This window comes from Zootoca vivipara, chromosome 16, assembly GCF_963506605.1.
Source record: "Zootoca vivipara chromosome 16, rZooViv1.1, whole genome shotgun sequence".
Taxonomy (NCBI): Eukaryota; Metazoa; Chordata; class Lepidosauria; order Squamata; family Lacertidae; genus Zootoca; species Zootoca vivipara.
In genome coordinates this window covers 19,028,239-19,049,249 of record NC_083291.1, presented here as the reverse complement: position 1 = coordinate 19,049,249, position 21,011 = coordinate 19,028,239, and the positions used below count along the sequence as shown (strand labels likewise).

General features: G+C 44.2%; 1 protein-coding gene across 1 annotated transcript in view; it reads right to left on the bottom strand.

Annotated features, from left to right (window-relative positions):
- LOC118097814 (neuronal acetylcholine receptor subunit alpha-7-like) overlaps positions 1-16,831 on the bottom strand; it is a 129,286-nt gene extending 112,455 nt beyond the window's left edge. Inside the window, exon 1 of the mRNA XM_035141063.2 lies at positions 16,647-16,831. Within this exon, the coding sequence (XP_034996954.1) occupies positions 16,647-16,725 (79 nt within the window). The 5' untranslated portion in view covers positions 16,726-16,831. The remainder of the gene's footprint in view (positions 1-16,646) is intronic.
- Between the last annotated feature and the right edge of the window lie 4,180 nt (positions 16,832-21,011).

The following is a 21,011-nucleotide window of genomic DNA, read 5'->3' as shown; positions in this document are numbered from 1 at the left end:
GTCACATAGATGTTTTCCACTTTCAACTGATTGTTTCCCAGCTGCTGAGATAAATATCAAGCAAGGTTTCACAGATGTTCTTTCTCCTGTGTGGGTTAATCAGTCCAGCCTCCCCATAAATCTTCTTAGTCTGGAGCTCCCTGTTGCGTCGAAGCAGCGCCATCTTAAAAAACTCAAATCACTTTCGTTTTCTCTCATAGCCATGTAGATTAACGATCTTTATAAAATTTACAGCTTTTCCAGGCAGAAGACCCAAACATCAAACCATAAACTCTTGGTAAATTAATGGATCTCCTTGCCCTATAGCTGAACTTAGCTTCAGGTCGCTGCTCCAATTCAAAGTGTGTCACAGCTCATAAATCCTCCGAACGCGTCCAGGACTCCTTCCATCCGACTAGGGGGGGGGGCTTTTCTCGTCGGCAACTCCACATCTTTAAAAAATATGCTCAGTAACAACAGTTTATAAAGTTCAACTCACACAGTCTTTTGCTTCTCTTTCACTCCAAACAAGCCAGGACATCGCGTCTGGGAAGGTACGAAGTAACTCATATGAAGAAAAATAAAAAAAAACTCACTTCCCTTATCGCTCCGTCCCCATCAATCCTTCTTCCAGATGAAATACAGCCTTTGACTCCTCTCCCTCAGCAGCATAAATTTCTCAGCAGTAAACAGCGCTTCTTCCCCTCCTTCTGAAGTATGTCCATAGATTTAAGCCTAATTATCTTCTTTAACCATGGAAATCCCCGCCATGCAGATTAGCGTCCGGGAGTCCTGGCCCTCGTAAGTGCTTTTCAGCCCAAGCTCCCCCCACTCCATAAACAGTCGGAGTGGGTCTGGGGGCATCGCGGGCCAGCGGCCCCTCTCCGTAACCCCCGGAGAGGGTAGGGGGTTGCCATTTACTCCCCTAGCAACCGCCAAATTCCTTACGAAGGTCAGAGGGATGGAAAACAGGTCCGCCATTCCTGCCGGCGGAAACCGGAACCCCTACTGTCAAACTTTTTCAGATAAATAACAGGGACACACATATGCTCTGGCATATGCTCCTGGGTGACTCATGTGGTCCGCGCTGTGATCTCGCCCTACAAAAAAATGCTTTTCTCGGGTCAAGATTGTGGTGCGTGAGATCACAGTACTCAAAATGGCCGCTGCAATCTGCCACAAAAAAATGGCATGTTTTTTTCTGTGACACTTGACAGGTCTGTATATGCTAGCATCTCAGACACCACTTCCTTATTCATTCGTCATGGGGCATGTTAAGAGGTTTGTGGGGGAGGCGTGGATAACCCCACCCAAAGGAGGGTTTCAAATGCATATCAAGTAACCACATGTGCCACATTTTGTGGATGGCAGGATCTAGAATCAATCGAGATTGGAAGCAGCATGTTGAAGATGAGCGCGAGTGATTCAGGATTGAGGAAAAACTACATTTTTCTGCTACAGAGAGGTTGCTGTTTGTCATAACTAAATACATTTCCAAGTGTGTGGTGCTGGTGGTGTTGAAAAACTTTTCAAAGTTACAATTCTGGCAAAACAGACTATTCTGCCACCTTTTTAAATAAAAATAAAATTCCAGTGGCCGTTTATTTACCGCAGCGTATTAAATCAGAATTTGACAGCTTCATAAAAGAGTTGAGCTGGAGGTCACCCACATTTCCCACCACCAGCTCAGACAAGAAACCATTCGTACAACGGCTTATCTTTTCTTCACAGCCCTACAAGCTTAGCTCCAACCCTCAGGCAGAAAATATGTGTGTTATCTATAGCAGTGAATTTGCGCTTTCTTTCTAAGCCACTGCTGCCGTCACCAGCATCCCTTCAGCCACAAAGCAAGACAGAGCAGTACATTCCTCACACACAACTAGCTGCAACCTTTGACAGGCATATAGACTTTCCTTCCTTTGGTTGTCCCAGGTGGCTACTTCTGATCTAGACTATTTGATTTCAAGGCCAGGGAATGCTTATTGTTTAGCTTCCCACACTCTTCACACAGGAGGTCCTGCTTACTGCACTGCAGAGCTGAACTATGGCTTTCACTACTACAAGATGCTGTGATGGCCACCAACTTGGGTAATTTTGAAAGTGGACCCATTGAATTCATGGAGGATAAGGCTATCAATGGTTGCTAGACATGATAGCTATGTATTGCTTCTAGTGTCAAAGGCAGTATGTCTCTGAATAGGGGGCTAGGGGTGGCGCTGTGGTCTAAACCACTAAACCTCTTAGGCTTGCTGATCAGATCCCTTGCTGTTCAAATCCCTGTGACGGGGTGAGCTCCCATTGCTCTGTTCCAGCTCCTGCCAACCTAGCAATTCGAAAGCATGCCAGTGCAAGTAGATAAATAGGTACCACTGCCGTGGGAAGGAAACGGCATTTCTGTGCACTCTGGTTTCCATCACGGTGTTCTGTTGCACCAGAAGCAGTTTAGTCATGCTGGCCACAGGACCCTCAGGCAGAAAATATGTGTGTTATCTATAGCAGTGAATTTGCGCTTTCTTTCTAAGCCACTGCTGCCGTCACCAGCATCCCTTCAGCCACAAAGCAAGACAGAGCAGTACATTCCTCACACACAACTAGCTGCAACCTTTGACAGGCATATAGACTTTCCTTCCTTTGGTTGTCCCAGGTGGCTACTTCTGATCTAGACTATTTGATTTCAAGGCCAGGGAATGCTTATTGTTTAGCTTCCCACACTCTTCACACAGGAGGTCCTGCTTACTGCACTGCAGAGCTGAACTATGGCTTTCACTACTACAAGATGCTGTGATGGCCACCAACTTGGGTAATTTTGAAAGTGGACCCATTGAATTCATGGAGGATAAGGCTATCAATGGTTGCTAGACATGATAGCTATGTATTGCTTCTAGTGTCAAAGGCAGTATGTCTCTGAATAGGGGGCTAGGGGTGGCGCTGTGGTCTAAACCACTAAACCTCTTAGGCTTGCTGATCAGATCCCTTGCTGTTCAAATCCCTGTGACGGGGTGAGCTCCCATTGCTCTGTTCCAGCTCCTGCCAACCTAGCAATTCGAAAGCATGCCAGTGCAAGTAGATAAATAGGTACCACTGCCGTGGGAAGGAAACGGCATTTCTGTGCACTCTGGTTTCCATCACGGTGTTCTGTTGCACCAGAAGCAGTTTAGTCATGCTGGCCACAGGACCCAGAAAGCTGTCTGTGGACAAACGCTAGCTCCCTTGGCCTGAAAGCGAGATGAGCGCCTCAACCCCATAGTCGCCTTTGACAGGCCTTAACCGTCCAAGGGTCCTTTACCTTTACCTTTATGTCTCTGAATACCAGTTCCTTGGAATCACAAGTGGAGAGAAAACTTTTTCAGACAATTTTGTTTCAGTCCACATTCAAAACTAACCTACTGAATTAAAATTCCCTGAAGCAATATACAAACTGAAATGTAGCCATCTGTTGAGATTCTCTATTCACTGAATTTTGCAACGCATTTCTCCAACCATGTATACAAAAATGCATATACTAGTACAGTGTTTCCCAAACTTGGGTCTCCAGCTGTTTTGGACTACAACTCCCATCATCCCTAACTAGCAGGGATGATAAGAATTGTAGTCCAATAACAGCTGCAGACCCAAGTCTGGGAAACACTGTACTAGGATAAAGTGTGTGTTAAAGGCACACAATAATGATAATGCAAAAAAAAAAAATATTTATTGGGGGAAACTGATCGCAGTAATGTATATATTTGACAACACAGCATACAAAATTGTGTATATTAGAAGAAATTCACACTAAAATGCTAATGACTTTTCATGAGGATTTCTCTTTTTTATAAAAACAACAACAACATGCAAACTGATGTAGAAATGTGGAAAACTGATCTTAAAACTAGAAAAATAAGAAACTGAGAGAAATTGAAAGATTCCCATACCTTATGGGTCTAAGGAAATATTCTCCTGGATCAACCACAAATTCTGCTGGACAATGGTAGGCTGATCACTGGTGGAGGAACGGGAGTGCGGAGGGAGCGGACCTCCCCTGGCACCACTCTTCCAGTAGGGTGCCACCGTGGCGCTCCCCCAACACGCGCAGGGTGCCACGCCCCCACAGGCGGCGTACCATGCCCCCAGAACGCACACCGCGCCCTCGCGGGTGCCCTACCACACCCCAAGGATGCGCATCACACACACCGTGGTGCGCGTCACTCCCTCCGCCTGCTCTCTGCCCCCGGTAGCGGAGCATGCAGCTTCGCCACTGAGGCTGATACAACCTAGCTCAAAATGTGCCACAAGTCTAAAACAGCATCTCAGTGTGCAGCGGCGCAAAGTTCTGTGCGACATTGAAGAGGCTCACCACGCGCATCAGGAGAAGCCACGAGGCCCAGGGAAGCCCATCACCATGGCAAGGAGGCCTGCCCCATCCCTGTATATTTTGAGGGGGCTGGGCTGCCCTTAGCCCCATAGAGTTGGGGCCTGTGTCAGTATACATGCATGCAAGCGGCTCCATAGGATGGAAGGCATCAAGGCAAGCCACATACTGTATGGCAAATCAAGTGTATGTAAAACAGATATATGCACTATGTTGCACTTAGAGGACATTAGCCCGTTCTCACATCTGGGGGCAACCAAGGCATGGCAATGTGACCAGCTCTAGGTTGGTCAGAACATTCATGAGTAGAAATAACAATTAGGTAGCAAATAAAAGAGTCTCTGGGGATATGTAAAGTGATCATCGCTGAGCAATAACAGCTTTGGCCTCCCACCACACTTCAGCATAAGAACCAGAGATTAAGAACTCTTCACAAAAAAGCAGATTTCTCACACACACACCACTTCTCACATTCTTATTATGCTACTGTCTCCCTAGGAGAATTTAATCCCTCCATTATTTAGACAACAATAAGTTATCGGCTAACTAGGCAATGCAATACATCCTGTGAAAGAAATGTTTCTCTCAGCCCTTTGTTGGGGTTCTGTCAGGACTTACACTGACCAAAAAAACAAAAACAAAAACGCTAAAGACAAGACTAGAGAAAGTGTCTTTTTCAGGCTTATTTACTTTGAAATATTGAAGCAGTATTTACCGTAGAGTGTAGGAGCAAACCAAAAGCACGGTAATGGTAGCCGTGATAAGCAAAAATGCATTTCAAAAGCTTTCAAAGAAAACTTACCCAAGTGATTCTTCTGAGCTGGTGGAGTAGAGAAGAAATAAAAGATACTGTAGGAAGGAAGGAAGCTTCCTGCCCCAGTGACGAATTGGTGGGAGAACCTACACACTATATGAAATCCCTCCATATTCATATGATATTTAAATGGCAACTCTGTGAGGGTTAATGAAGAGAGGAGCTGAGTTCATTCAGCATTCCTAAAACAATGGACTATTGATGTTACCAAAAGTCCTGACTGTGATCTCACAGCAATACAGCATTTGTTTCCTGGCACATCTCCCAAACCATAGATTTCCTTTCACATTCCAATACATAACACTGGAAAGCTCCTTTCCTTTGACACCCATTGCCTTTCAAAACTACTTTGGATTCTAGTGACGCACCAAAATATTCCACCCCGTCTTCTCTCACAGACATCACAAGCAGAAAATGCGAACAATGCTACCGTTACTAGCTAGGCTTCGTCTGAACTCCTTATCTGAACCACCTGCCCTGAGTTTGTGAATGCACTACAGGTGCATGTTGTAGAAACACTCAATCTCATTTGCAGCTCCCAAACTCTGATTTGACAGAAAGATCAGGTAGCTACAAACATGGGTAAAAGAGCAGTGACAGAAAGTAATGAGATTGAATCAAATTTAAGATGAGAATCAATCTATTCCATCTTTTCATACTTCCCTTAATAAATTCTACTACTGTGATAGATAAGTAACAGTAATAATGGAAGTTCTATTAGCAGGCTGCTTGCATTGCAGAAGTCTTATAAGGCTCAGGGAAGTGCAGGATGTCGTAAGAAGAATATTTATGCAGGCGTGCATAGGCTTCTGGGACAAAAAAAATGAATATATATTTCTCAAGCATCAATAATCATTGTTATCAGCTTGCCTATTCGCGCCTCTCTTCCGCCCTTAATCTGTGTCAAAACTGAACCAGGGCAACCCTGTTTTCCAAGATCAAGAATCCTCAGTCACTTAATATGGAAAGAAAAGCACATCTCAGTCTTTGCTGGGTGACTTTCCTTTGCCACAGAACAATTAACAGTATAATGTTCAGAGGAATTCAGAAGCAGGCAGGATTTTAAGTGGAAGCCCAGAATCAAACTAGTCTAAATAAAAAGAAAAACAAAACAGAAAATATATATATGGGGGAATAGAGAGAGGGAGAAAAACCACAGAGTCGTCTCTCAGAGGTAGATCTTTTCTCAAAAATATAAAGCGGTATAGAAATAAAATAAATAAATTTAATAAGAAGAATAAGAATAATAGATCATAACACTTGTCTCACACATAAAATGGTGGACCCTCCCAGCTCTCACCTGGGAGCTTTCCTTCCTTCTCCCAGACTCTCAGCCTGGGAGTTCTTCCCTTCCCTTCAGGATTTTTCTACCAACCTTCCACCACTTCCTGTGTGTGTAATCCTGAGATCCAGCTCTTCCCTGTCTGGCTGCCTCACAAACAACTGGAGGCTTCTTGGCTTTGATCTCTCACACATCAGCCCCTAGCTTTCCTGCTTTCCATACACCCCAGCCCAGTTAGATAGAATGGATGATAGATAGATAGATAGATAGATAGATAGATAGATAGATAGATAGATGGTAGATAGATAGATACAGTACTTAGATAGATACTTTATTGTCATTGTACATAGTACAATAACTTAGTGGGGGGAATAAGGGTGAGTCACCTCAATCTGTCACTTATGTCTTCTTGAGCCATCTTAGCACCTATTGAGACACCTCTGCTGAATCTCAAATAGTCTTTTGTCAGGTCTTAAGAGGTATTGCCTCAAGGTACCCCACAGTGATTGCTCTAAAAAGGGAAAAAAGAATCATAAAGCAGTATGGGGGGAAAGTCAAGAAACATAGAGCAGTATGGGAGCCCAAGAGACCATCTTACACCAAACCACCGCACAAGCTGAAACATTGGCAATCTACTAGTGCAGGCACCCCCAAACTCAGCCCTCCAGATGTTTTGGGACTACAACTCCCATCATCCCTAGCTAACAGGACCAGTGGTCAGGGATGATGGGACCTGTAGTCCCAAAACATCTGGAGGGCTGAGTTTGGGGGTGCCTGTACTAGTGTGTGCATTTGTGATGCCCAAGGGAACAGCTTTAGCTGCCACCAGCTTGCAAAAGGGAGAAAGAACCCAAAAAGGGTGGGCTAGGAAGGGGAGAAATGTACAGAAATGGGAATATTTGAAGAATACAGTTTTGAAAACGCGGCAGCTTTTGCTTAAATGGGGCAGTTAGAAAGTGTGGCACAAACTCAGGTGGACCAATCAAGGTTGGGAAGGATAAAAGACAAGCAAGGCAGAGACACTGTGTCTGCTCAACTTTCTCCGTTGGTTGGCTGCTTCGGGAATGCCACTGGACTGTTTGCGGTTTGTATTGGACCTAGACGGGCGTTTGTCCAATTAGACTGTCTGACTACTCTCTAGTGTTGCCCTTGGGACTGTGTGCCCTATCAGGACTTACCTCTGCGAATGCCGACGTTCAGGACACCTGAGCTCTTGAGAAAGGACTCCTCGCAGACTTGGCTGCTAAACGGACAAATTGCTGTTGACACTCTGCAGAACGCTGTCGCGTTAATGAGGTCTTCCTTTTAATTTTCCATAAAATACGGGAAAGCTGTATCAAATCATAAGGACTTGCTACTTGGTTGTTTTTGTCAGAGAAGGTCATTGCTCCTCCAAGTCACCCTTTCCCGAAGCAAGAGTGTTCTGCTTCCTAGGCACTCCTTCCGTAGCCCAGTGTTTCTCAAACTTGGGGCTCCAGCTGGTTTTTTTGGACTACAACTCCCATCATCCCTAACTACCAGGAACAGTGGTCTGGGATGATGGGAACTGTAGTCTAAAAAAAAAGCTGGAGACCCAATTTTGGGAGACCCTGCTGTAGCCCACCCTTCATCGTTTCTGAGCACAATTCAAAGTGTTGGTGTTGACCTTTAAAGCCCTAAACGGCCTCGGTCCGGTATACCTGAAGGAGCGTCTCCACCCCCATCGTTCTGCCCAGACACTGAGGTCCAGCTCCGAGGGCCTTCTGGCGGTTCCCTCATTACGAGAAGCCAAGTTACAGGGAACCAGGCAGAGGGCCTTCTCGGTAGTGGCACCCACCCTGTGGAATGCCCTCCCACTAGAGGTCAAAGAGAACAATTACAAGACCTTTAGAAGGCATCTCAAGGCAGCCCTGTTTAGGGAAGCTTTTAATGTTTGATGGATTTCTGTATTTTAGAATTTCTGTTTTTTTGGAAGCCGCCCAGAGTGGCTGGGGGAACCCGGCCAGATGGGCGGGGTATAAATAATAAATTATTATTATTATTATTATTATTATTATTATTATTATTATTATTCATCGCCTCTTGTGGAAGCGTTTCTGTGGCTGCTCTCAGATGAGCCGCTCTATCAATCCACATCAGGCCTACACAGCTTGTGATTCATCAAGCCCAACACAGCCTACCAGCCCACTGGGTGTTTGTAAGCTTTTCTGTTTTTTATTGCTTTCTTGAGACTTCGCAAACTGAGGATGGGCCATTAAGCACCTGGCAGGTCACAATAGACGAGATGCCTCCCGCTTTGCAGGTGACAAGTTGCACAGGCCTGGCCAGATTTACGACTGCATGAAGGCAGTTCTTTTAAAATTATCATGTTAGCCTCATAATTCCTGCTTGGCTGGAATGCTGGCCTTCAAACAATTGCTTTGTCACAAGCTGCATTAAGTTTAATGGGTTTGTATCATTACTGGGCTGTGGAGATGAGGCTGGTTGGTTTTCCCTGCAGGCCAGTGCTCTTGTTGGTGCCTCTGTCTTTGGTTTTTATAGCTCAATGCATAGGGAATGTTCCAAGGGAGGTGGACCCATGGCTGCTTCCACCTATTCCTTCCCCGAGACTCATGCTTGACATTGACCATGTTGGCAGAGTAGCTAAATTTCAGCTAGGGAGCCAAATCAGGTGTAATACTGTCTGAATTTCAAGGAAAATTTCCAAACACTTGTCAAAATATTCAAAAACCTTTACTTGCAGAACATAAAGCTCATACCCTCCAACATTTCTCCAATGAAAATAGGGATGTCCTATTCCACAATAATAATTTTACTATTTATACCCTGCCCATCTGACTGGGTTGCCCCAGCCACTCTGTGCAGCTCCCAACATATATAAAAACATAATAAAACATTAAACGTTTAAAAACTTCCCTATGCAGGGCTGCCTTCAGATGGCTCAGAGGTCGGATAACTCCACACCCTCCCACATTTCTCTGATAAAATAGGGGTGTCCTAAGGAAAAGTGGGACATTCCGGGATCTAATCAGAAACCAGGACAGTTTATGTAAATCCAGGACTGTCCCTGGAAAATACGGACACTTGGAGGGTCTGATAGCTGAAGAAGACTATATGCTTTACATTCACATGCTTATCCAAGTATGGACTTCATTTTCTTAGTTGAAGGTTACAGCTTCTTCCTTAAACATTCACACAAACTGGGTCTTTCTCTCTTTCCAGTACTTGCACTCAGCCTTCTGAACATGACCCAGCTAGGCCATGCAGGTTCCACTTAACAGGCCAGACATTGAGTTCCGTTCGCCATATGAAAGCAAGTGGACAAAAGGACCCAGGAGAGGACCAGGCAGAATTAGGTACCCCGTTTTGCCTGTATGTTTGAAGGTAATGTGTGCATTCTCCATTGAATGTTGCTTACCTTCCAAGTCCCGGACTGCAGAATCCGGGACCGGCAGCCGTGTGACACTGGAAGTTGCGTCGATGTAACTTCCAGTGTCACTTTGGCCTTCTATGGGCACCAAAAATGGCCGCCGCCGGCTTCAAAAGTCGCTTGTACGCATGTCAGGAAGTGCGTCGGCACAACTTCCGGTGTCGCTCTGCCCATTTATGGGCACCAAAAATGGTCGACACTGGAAGTCGCGTCTATGCACTTCTGGACATGCGTAGATGCGACTTTTGAAGCCGGCGGTGGCCATTTTTGGTGCCCATAGAAGGGCAAATCGGAAAGGAAAAAAATGGCCGCCGGCAGGAGAAAATAACGGAGAAAAACGGGAGACGAAGTGATACGGGGGACCACTGGGAAAAGGTAAGTAAAAACAGGGGGTTTCCCGGGGAAAACGGGGTACTTGGCAGCTATGATGTTGTAGGATTTGCTTCTGAACAGATGTGGGGAAGGATTATGGTGCAAATACTGCAACTCTCCCACCACCATTATACATGTAAGTGCTTCACATTCAACAGGTCCTGTAAAGCAGGATAGGAACTGATAGTCCCCAATGGGGGTTGGTGTCCATTGGTACTGGTAGGGTGTATTTCAACCAATTTCGCCGGGGTAAGATGCCACCTATCTTGCATTTTTAAAATATTTTCTCTTAAATCGTAATTTGGCGAAATTTACTATCTCTCGGACATAACTGGTGAAAATATACAAAGGGAGTGACAATTCATGTTGGAGGTGCCACGAGGAGTTGGGCTCGTACATACATATTTGGTGGCATTGCAAAATAATTAAGAAATTCTGGGAGAAATTCTATGTAGAAATGAAGACAATAGTCAAATACTCTTTTAAGAAGAATCCCAAAATTTTCCTATTAGGAATGTTAAGTGAAGATATTAAGGAAAACGATAGATGTGTAATAATGTATGCAACCGCATCCGCTAGGCTCCTTATCGCCAAAAATTGGAAAAGTGAAATAATTCCGAAAATAGAGGATTGGCAAATCAAATTGTTAAGATATCAAAATATGGTGGGGGGAAATAGGAGAAAGTAAAGGAATATCAGAACAAAAAATTGGTAAAGATTGGAGTAAATTTAACAACTATATGGCAGAACATGTGGAAAATGCTAACCTCTCAGCAGGCAGGTGAAGGGCCCAAGTGATTTAAACAAAAATGGAAAGAAATGTGTAAAAAGGTATACAGAGAATTTTGGATATAGAAACCGAAATAGAGAAATGGCTGGAAGTCATCACAGGGTGGAGGGGTGGAGGGTGTTTATTTTTCTTTCTTTTCTTTATTTTCTTTCTTTTTTGTGTTTTTCTTTTTATGTTGTTGTTGTTATTATTATTATTATTATTATTATTTTCTTTTCCTCTTTTTATATGCTGTATATATATGATTTATATCTACGATTTATATGATTTGTATGTACTTGATCTGAGACAATTTCTTTTATTTTATCTTTGTAAAATTGTCATGGTTTAAATAAAGAATTAATTATTATTATTTTTAAAAAAGGTACTGGTAGGTTGGAACTAGGACTGGAACCACCACAAAGTGGTCTATCTCCATATAATAGACTAAGAGACCAGCCTGAGATATAGTGGCTTATTCAAGGTCACCCCTGAGGGCTTCCAGCTCAGGCTTTTAACTGCCACAGTACCTAAAAATAAATCTGACTGCTTAAAGAATGATGGTGTATTAACATATTCTATATGTGCTGCTGCTTAATGTAGTCCAATGTATTATATTGCGTACCTAGAGCGCTTTCCTGACAATTGTAATAAGGGATGATTGAAAGTATGGAGAAACCTGTTTCGTTTACAGATTCCACACACAGCCTGTTCTCTCCTTTCTCTGCCCCTTGGCATGACACACCCTTGGCTTTGCCTTCTTTGGATGTGGTCAAATACTGCTTACAGCAGCTGTGTGTGTCACCTCCAAATCTTATGCGGCGTGCAAAATGGCAACAACTGCTGGTGAAAAATGATTTAGACAACCTGTGAGGAGGGAAGGGCAATAAAGCGGATGCATTAAGTATAGCAGACATTCCTAGCCAAGTGCAGAATGCCTGCCCTATGTAGAAGCCGGGCTGCAAGCATATAGATCAGGCATGAAGAAGCAAGCTCTCCAAATGTTGTAGGACTCCAACTCCCATCAGCCCCAGGCAGTATGGCCACTGGTCAGGGATGATGGGAGTTGCAGTTCAGGCACTGGGAATGTCACTGGTTCCCCATCCCATAGAAAAGAGAGAAAGAAATAATCAAGACGGCTATAATCATAGGGGCTGTTGTGGGGAAGTACATGAAACACATTGAGCCCTTGGGGTGTAAGCACTACAGAAGTACTATGATTATCAGGGATCCTACTGAATCTGAGGAAACCCAGAACATGTGGGTGAATTTAGACAGCAGAAACCCCTTTCAGACTGGTGGCTTGTACACTATCTGGGGCAAGGAAGGGTGTCTCTGCAGCTTTTACAGGGTTACCCAGATCCCTCAAGCCACTTACACTTTCCACATGCAGAGCTGCGAACAAGTGACTGAAGTGGTGAATGTTGACAATGGTAATGACCTAATAGGCAAGGTTTCCCAAACTTGGGTCTCCGGCTGTTTCTGGACTACAACTCCCATCATCCCATGCTAGCAGGGTCTGTGGTCAGGGAGGATGGGAATTGTAGTCCAAAAGCAGCCGGAGACCCAAGTTTGGGAAACCCTATTTAGGGGAAAGTAGGCAACTTCCATCTCACCACCACCACCAAACAGGTCCAGGAGCTGTCAAACCTGACAATACTAAACAACCATCTCTTCAACCCAGCATACTTGTCCCAACCCAGCACCTTGTCTGTGTTGAATGCACAGCATATTGGGATCCAAAGACATTCCGCCTCCACTATGGTCCATTTCATGAGTATCTTTCAAGAGTTACATTCAACGGAGGGAAGGGAGTGGGGTTCTGCATGCCTTTCCCACTTCCAAATGCTACATTTTCAGCTCAATGTGTTATATTGGAGGTGAGATTTTATTCCTTTCTAACTCCAATGTCAACCAAGTTTCCCAAGTCAGATCAGGGTCCTCACAAATCCTCATGTCACTCCATCACTCTGCTTTTCTCTACTCTATCCTTATGCACAATATCTCTATAGTTTTCTATATCTCTGTTTCTCTACTTTAGGTCCATGGACTTTGCAAGGAACAGGTACTGCCTGCAGAGTGCTGAAAAGCTCCAGAGAATTATTCTTTTGAGCAGAGCAGGGGAGGATTATAAAAAAGTAGTTAACGTTGTTATTGTTAATTACTCACTTTACCTGTAGAAATCTCAAAGCAGCTTGGAGATGCAATAGAAATACTACAATCAATTCCAACAGTCGCAATCACCACCATCAGGACTTTGAATGTCGTTTCAGCTGATAGATCATATATTGCGCACCTTACAGAATCGTTATATGAACACATATTCTGAAACAGCAGCCATTTCAGATGCAAAACACTCTGATTTGTCTGACAAAAAAAGTATTAAGCCATAGCTTGGGGGGGGCATGGGGTGAACACCTTTAAGGACTCTTCTGCCTCCACCTCTGTTTTTACCACTTTGAGATAAGTAGCTGTGTTGGTCTGACGTAGTCAAAACAAAAATAATAAAAAATTCCTTCCAGTAGCTCCTTAGAGACCAACTTTCATGTGCATGCACACTTCTTCAGATACATGCACACAAAAGCTCATACCAATGACAAACTTAGTGGGTCTCTAAGGTGCTACCGGAAGGATTGTATTTTTTTTTATTTTTTAACCACTTTGAATTAGGGATGTGGAAATCTGTCAATTTTGGTTTCTCCCAGTTTCTCATTTTTCTAAACTTTAGTCAAGTTCTCCACATTTCCAAATCAGTTTGAGGTTGTGTGTGCGCGCGCACGTTTAAAGAAGTCCTCATGAAAACTCACCAGCATTTTAATGGAAATTTCTCCTATTGTACACAGTTTTCTAGGCATTTCTGCCTGATGCATATTTTTGCAAAGCAATTTCCCCTTAATATAACACATTGCTAATATATGCATTTTCATGCACACTTTCCCCTAGCCTAGCATATGCATCTTTGTAAACATTGCTTGGCTAGAGAACCACCCTCCAAAATTTGAAACAGCACCTATTTGTTGCTTGCTGTTGTTTTTTTGTGTCTTAATTTTCCTCCCCTCAGCATAAGGCTGCGTAGATTGCCTTCCCCTTCCCGCTTTTATCTGCACAAGAAGCCTGTGAGGTAGGCTAAGCTGAACGAGTTGGTCATTCAGACACCAAAGTCGCGAAACTGCACATACTTCAGAGTATTGCTTGCTTGTTACTATTGATCATGTTTGGCAAAGATTTGTTCCGTTCCGTTTTGGAGTTCTGCTGTAAATACCGGGACAATGAAACATTGCAGTTAAAGCAAGGAGGCTGCTTATCTGGCTTCATTGCATGATCTGTCAATGACATTACATAAGAACATAAGAAGTGCCTGCTGGATCAGGCCAGCAGCCTGTTCTCAGAATGGCCAAACATATGCCTGTGAGGAGAAGAAGAAGAAGAAGAAGAAGAAGAAGAAGAAGAAGAAGAAGAAGAAGAAGAAGAAGAAGAAGAAGAAGAAGAAGAGGAGGAGGAGGAGGAGGAGTTTGGATTTGATATATCGCTTTATCACTACCCTAAGGAGTCTCAAAGCGGCTAACATTCTCCTTTCCCTTCCTCCCCCACAACAAACACTCTGTGAGGTGAGTGGGGCTGAGAGACTTCAGAGAAGTGTAACTAGCCCAAGGTCACCCAGCAGCTGCATGTGGAGGAGCGGGGAATCGAACCCGGTTCCCCAGATTACGAGTCTACCGCTCTTAACCACTACACCACACTGTGAGATGACCACAAGCAGGACCTGAGCACTATTACACTCTTCCTTCCTACAGTGGTCAGGCAACTGGTATTCGGAAGCATACAGCTTCCCACTGTTGAAGGCAGAGCACAGCCATCATGGCTGGTAGCCTCTGGTATCCCTATCCTCCATTAATTTGTCTAATCCTGAAGCCACATGTCCTTCAACATTTCTCCAATGGAAATAGGGATGTCCTATTCCATAACAGCAACAGCAACAACAGCAACATTATCTATACCCTGCCATCTGACTGGGTTGCCCCAACCACTCTGGGCAGCTTCCAACATATATAAAAACATAATAATTTTTTTCCCCAAAGTTGTCCTCTACAGGTGTCTTCTAAAGGTTGTATAGTTACTTATCTCCTTGGCTCAGGGGTCACATAACTCCATACCCTCCAACATTTCTCCAATGAAAATAGGGACATCCTGAGAGAAAGTGGGACATTCCAGGATCAAATCAGAAACCAGGATAGTTTCTGTAAATCCAGGACTGTCCCTGGAAAATAGGGGCACTTGGTGGGTCTGAAGCCATCCAAGTTGGTGGCCATTATTGCCTCCTGTGGAAGTGTACTACATAGTGTGCAGCCTGACATGCATTTGTATATTGCTTTTCTGTCCAGGAGTTCAAGGTTGTGTACATTTTTCCTCCTCTGCCCCCCTTTTATATTCGTAACAACCCTGTGAGGTAGGCTAGGCTGAATTAATATATGTACATCAGCAGCAGATCTTGTCAACAGATTGCTGCAGAGGACAAGAGAAGGGTGGGCCTTGAGGAAATCCTGTTGGCACCCCTGAGTGAGTGCATTTAGGACCACAGCTGAAGATGATGGCTTATCTCTATACAGTACCAGGTTTCATAGCTGCCAAGTTTTCCCTTTTCTCGCGAGGAAGCCTATTCAGCATAAGGGGAAATCCCTTTTAAAAAGGGATAACTTGGCAGCTATGCCAGGTTTCTCCGGTCCAAGTGGGATCAAGTTTCTCAAGAGGGGTTTACCCTCTATATTGCATTGAGTCTTACCTTTATATAAGAACTTCCAAAGTAACTTTCATGATCCTCTTTCATAGTATCCTATTTAGCCCTTAGTCTGGCTTTCCTATTCCCTGTCTATTTTACTGAATTGCTTCATTCCCATGCAATTTCGTAACTGATTTAGCTGTTGGGTTACACGTACAGATTCATTTTATGTACCTTATATAATAGATTCATCTTCAGGCTGATGCATCAACAAATCGAGTTAAGCCCAAAACCTATTTTTTTAAACCAGTAGCCATGATACTAATATAGAAGATTAAATCCAGGTCTTGTATCGACTACACAGTGAGCCAGACTTCCCTAGCTAATACTCTTTACGTTTCCTTTTATCCACCCCTAACCCAGGAACCTTGCATTATAGAAATGAACATACAACACGGAAAAGATTGAAACAAAAATAGTTCATCTCCCTCATCCGTACATCTCAAGCCAAATAAAATGATCCACAAGTCCTCTTTAAAGCTTTCCTATCTTAATCTGCCCTATCTGAGAAATATATGCCATTTTATGTTCAAAATCCAACACTGTAGCCATTACAGTCTTTTACTCCTATTAATGACATTTCTATTCACAGAGAAAGTTGTCAGAGCAAAGAGCTGGGGGACTCTCGTACATCCCCACCTTGGGTGGGTCAAGAACATCAGAAGTACAACATCAGTTCACAGGTGTTTGTTTTTTTAGCATATATATTAAAAATCCTCTCTTTGCTTTATTCCTATTTGCACTATTCATATGCATCCCATTGACTTTGATGGGGACACATAGCCCCTGAAAAAGTTTCCCAGTGCACATCTCCAGGGAAATCAGAACAGCTCGTGTTCAGCAAAGGACAAATAATCATCATCGCCACCGTATAATCAGGAAAATCCAGAACTTACCTTTAAAGAAAGACAGGAACAAGGATGCCCAGAGGTACAAGCCGGAATAGACAAAGCCCAGACACCGCTCTGTGAGCATTGTCAAGCCACAATTAGGAGTCTAGGCAGACACCAGACACCGTGAAGGAAGTCTTCCTGTCAGCTCTGAGTGATGGAGAGAGTCTCTGGCTAAGAGGGATCGCAATATCCAGCCAGCCAGTTTTGCTACCGCAAAAGAAAAGGATATCGGTCCAAGTCGCACATCACTGTTTATTGCTGGCAATAACTACATCTAAGTGCCAGTGACTTAATTAAGATTGGAAAGGGGGATTTTTCTCTGTGCGTCTCTTCTTTCCCTTACAAGCGCTGTGCACTTTTGCTAGTGCCAGACAGAGGGAAGAAGCAGGAGAACAGAAGCTGATGTGTGCAGGGAAGGGGGAGGAGAAGGAGAAAGAAAGGGACATTGCTGTCTCTGAGAGATTTTCCACATTCCCTCTCCCTCTCTCTCTCTCTCTCTCACTCACACACACAGTAACTCTGGGCCAACACGTCAGCAGTGTTTTCTACGCTAGCACGAGAGTGCCTCTAGAGCTACATAGCAGGCAGTGCGAGACGAGAGCAGCGCTCTTTTTTCCTTTTCACGGTCGCTGATGGAGCAATTTTCAGTCGGAGAATTACAGCATGACATTGTTTGCGACCTAATGTAGGAAGAAGGGAAGTCTAGGGGGGAAGTTGCTGCCTGTTAACAGCTGTAGGGTTCAAGGCCATAGGAGGAATCTGTTGCACCCCACGACACAGACTTTGTTTTAGAGGCTCCCCAAAGAGAAAAATAAACCGCCTTTTTCAACCGTACAAGCCTTCTCCAGAGATTGCTTCCTTTCATCCCCTTTTTTATGGTCACAAGTTTTCGCTGCAAAATTCGTCTTAGCATTCCAATAAACAAGGGAACAAGAAAATGTATATCCCTGAAGACTTTCTTTACCCATTACATTTGGATATCTTTTTTTCTCCAGATCACCAAATTAGGAACATAGGAAGGTGCATTATACTGAGACAGACCACTAGTTCAGCTAGAACAGTATAATTGACTGGTGACAATTTCCCAGGCTTTCAAGTAGGGGACTCTCCTGGTCCTCATCAGGAGATAATGGGAACTGAGCCTGGGACCTTTTGCATGGAAAGCACATGCTCAGCTACGGTCCTTCATGTCATGCTATGTCATAACTTCATGTTATGACTTTTACGCAATACCAGGAATCTCATTGGAATGGTCATTCTCAGGGCGCACCATTTTTGCAGCAAATTCTTGGGCAGTTTCATACAGGGGCTTAATACAGTGGAACCTCAGGTTACGTACCGTCCTCCTTATGAACGCTTTGGGTAATGAGCTCCGCTAACCTGGAAGTAGGTCTCCTGGTAGCGAACTTTGCCCCGGGATGTGAGCAGAAATCATGCACCGGCGGCGGCCCGGCGGCAGCAAGAGGCCCCATTAGCGAAAGCGCGCCTCAGGTTGAGAACAGTTTCGGGTTAAAAACGGACCTCCGGAACTAATTAAGTTTGTAACTGGAGGTACCACTGTACTGAAAATGGACCATACAGGTATCACAAATGGGATGCTGGCAACAGGGATGGGTTGTGTGGTGGCGTGTTTTTAATGCACCAGATTTCCCCCAGAAACAAGGCCATGTGGACACTGTAAAAAAAAAAATGCATGTCTGCGGAGCACCCTAATCCACAACAAGCACCCATGTGGAGTACAATTCTAATCCCCGCTGGTGATGTTGGGTGGTGGTGGTTAGAGTGGTGTCCAGGTGCTGTTCCACTGGGAGGCCCCAGCTACGCCCAAGTGGATGAAAAGCTACAGGTGGTAGCAAGTGAAAAGGCCCCAAATGGGGCGTTTTAGAGGTACAGTGGCAACAGCTTTGGTTCTGCTTAATTGAAGGCCCTGCAATTCCTCCAGAGTCCAGTCCTCAGGCCCTTCATGCCAGCCTGGAGCTGGCCTAGTAAAATGGAAGGTAGAACCACTCTCTGCCTACTCCCACCATGGCCAACAAGCCTGTGAGACAACAGGAGTTAGGGTGTGGCAGCGTTATGCAACCCTTGAGCCAAGGAGATACAACCTTTAGGAGACACCTGAAGGGGAGGTAGGTTTTTTAATGTTTTATTATGTTTCTATATCTGTTGAAAGCCACCCAGAGTGGCTTGAGCAATCCAGCCAGATGGGTGGGAAATAAGTAAAATTGTTGTTGTTGTTGCTGTTGTTGTCGTCGTCATTGTCACCGTCATCATCATCATCATCATTAAATAGGTAACGGTACCCCTGACCGTTAGGTCCAGTCGCGGACGACTCTGGGGTTGCGTGCTCATCTCGCTCTATAGGCCAAGGGAGCTGGCGTTTGTCCACAGGCAGCTTCCAGGTCATGTGGCCAGCATGACTAAGCCGCTTCTGGAGAACCAGAGCAGTGCACGGAAACACCATTTACCTTCCCCCCCCCCCCCGGAGCGGTACCTATTTATCTACTTGCACTTGACGTGCTTTCGAACTGCTAGGTTGGCAGGAGCAGGGACCGAACAACCGGAGCTCACCCCGTCGCGGGGATTTGAACCACTGACCTTCTGATCGGCAAGCCCTAGGCTCTGTGGTTTAGACCACAGCGCCACCTGCGTCCCTATTTCCATCAGAGAAATGTTGGAGGGCATGTATTCATCACCTCATTCTTCCTGGGCATTTACAGTTTCTCCGTTATACCCCAAGCTGCCTTGAATGCATTTTTACATAGAAAAAGGAGGTCTAAATTTTAAAAATTAACTTTACTCAATCATGAAATGGCCCTTCCCTGCCATTCTTTTTGTGGGTCCATGCACCATTTCCCCCAACGTGATTTCCTACTTCTTTCTCCCTCATATTAGCGGTTTTCAAACTGTGTTCTAGAGAAGTTTCTATGAAACATGAATGGGTAACAATAGACAACTTTCCATAAAATAAAGCTTCTCTGACTCAGTGCCCACTCTCAAGCTAAAAAATACACAGCATAATAGGGAAAAGGATTTGGAGCGGAGAGGAAAAAACACAAACTCTGGCCCTGGTTTTTACTTACAGAGTTCTTATGAGCATAGCTGCCAAGTTATCCCCTTTTTAAAGGGATTTTCCCTTATGCTGAATAGGCTTCCTCGTGAGAAAAGGGAAAACTTGGCAGCTATGCTTATGAGGGCCAGCTGGAATGCAAACAGGTCAAGGTGAGGAGGAGCCCAGAGTTGCTGTTCTCTCAGGTGAGTTGAGGCAGGTCCATCCCTTTCTCTGCTACTGCCGGATGGAATGGGTTTTGCCAGGTGTCCAATGGCTACTATAAGCTTTGTTATCCCTCCAGTGAGTGCAGTGCAGCCATTTTGTACATTTCCTCTGGTGCTCAGGAATGTTCCCTGTTGAGGAGCAGTATCACTGCGTGGGTGTAAAATCAATATTGTGTGATTTCCACAATCGGGAGCAGCAGGATATAGCTGCATTCCTATGGTAAGCGCAAACTTGTCAGGGTTGCCTGCCTCTCTTTATTTGCGTTATGCCACACTACCCATGGCAAACATTTTGTGTTATTCGCGCGCGCACACACATCCCGTAGCAGTTGTTTTGTGACAGGTGCCCCCAACAGTCTCTCCAAAATGTTCCCCCAGGTCGAAAAAGATCAGTGACTCCAATTCCAGTCATTCACAGGTCACCCATGGAAAGTCCATGTGTGGCAGTAATTCAATTTTTATTACACCGTATAAGGGAAAGACACCTAATTAAACCAACCTACAGCAGTAATCACCCATTTGTTAATAGATTTGAGTGTTTATTGCAGTAGAACATTACTAATAGAGTTACTCAACCCCATGACCTTCCCAAAACCAACTGATCTGACATCTCTTTTCCCATTTAATTTTTAATAGTTGGCTTTTGTCATCATAATATATTACGAAAAGCGGCACTAGCAAATGAGCCTCTGCTTTTGATGCTGTGCTGGGACTTCAGTCTAACCCGACAGTAATCATAATTAAGATTATAATTCTCATTTTCTGTAGAGACATCATGGCAATTAAATCTATTCAGGGAGTAATTATTTTTCCTCTTTTATAAAATGATCTCTCTCTCTCTCGGGTGTGTGTGTGTGTGTGTGTGTGTGTGTGTGTGCAGGCACACAGCAAAAATATATTTCATCCCTTGCTATACTTTTTAACTAGTACCGTTCACCAAGAAGGTTAAGATCTTAAGTGAAATATGTATCCATCATTTTAATCAAGCTTACTGTTGACAATGTGTAAGCAGAGAATAACAGGGATATGAAAAGAAATACTTGTTTTTCCATCCAAGTTCCTTGCCATCTATGTTCAAATCATCGTAGATAATAT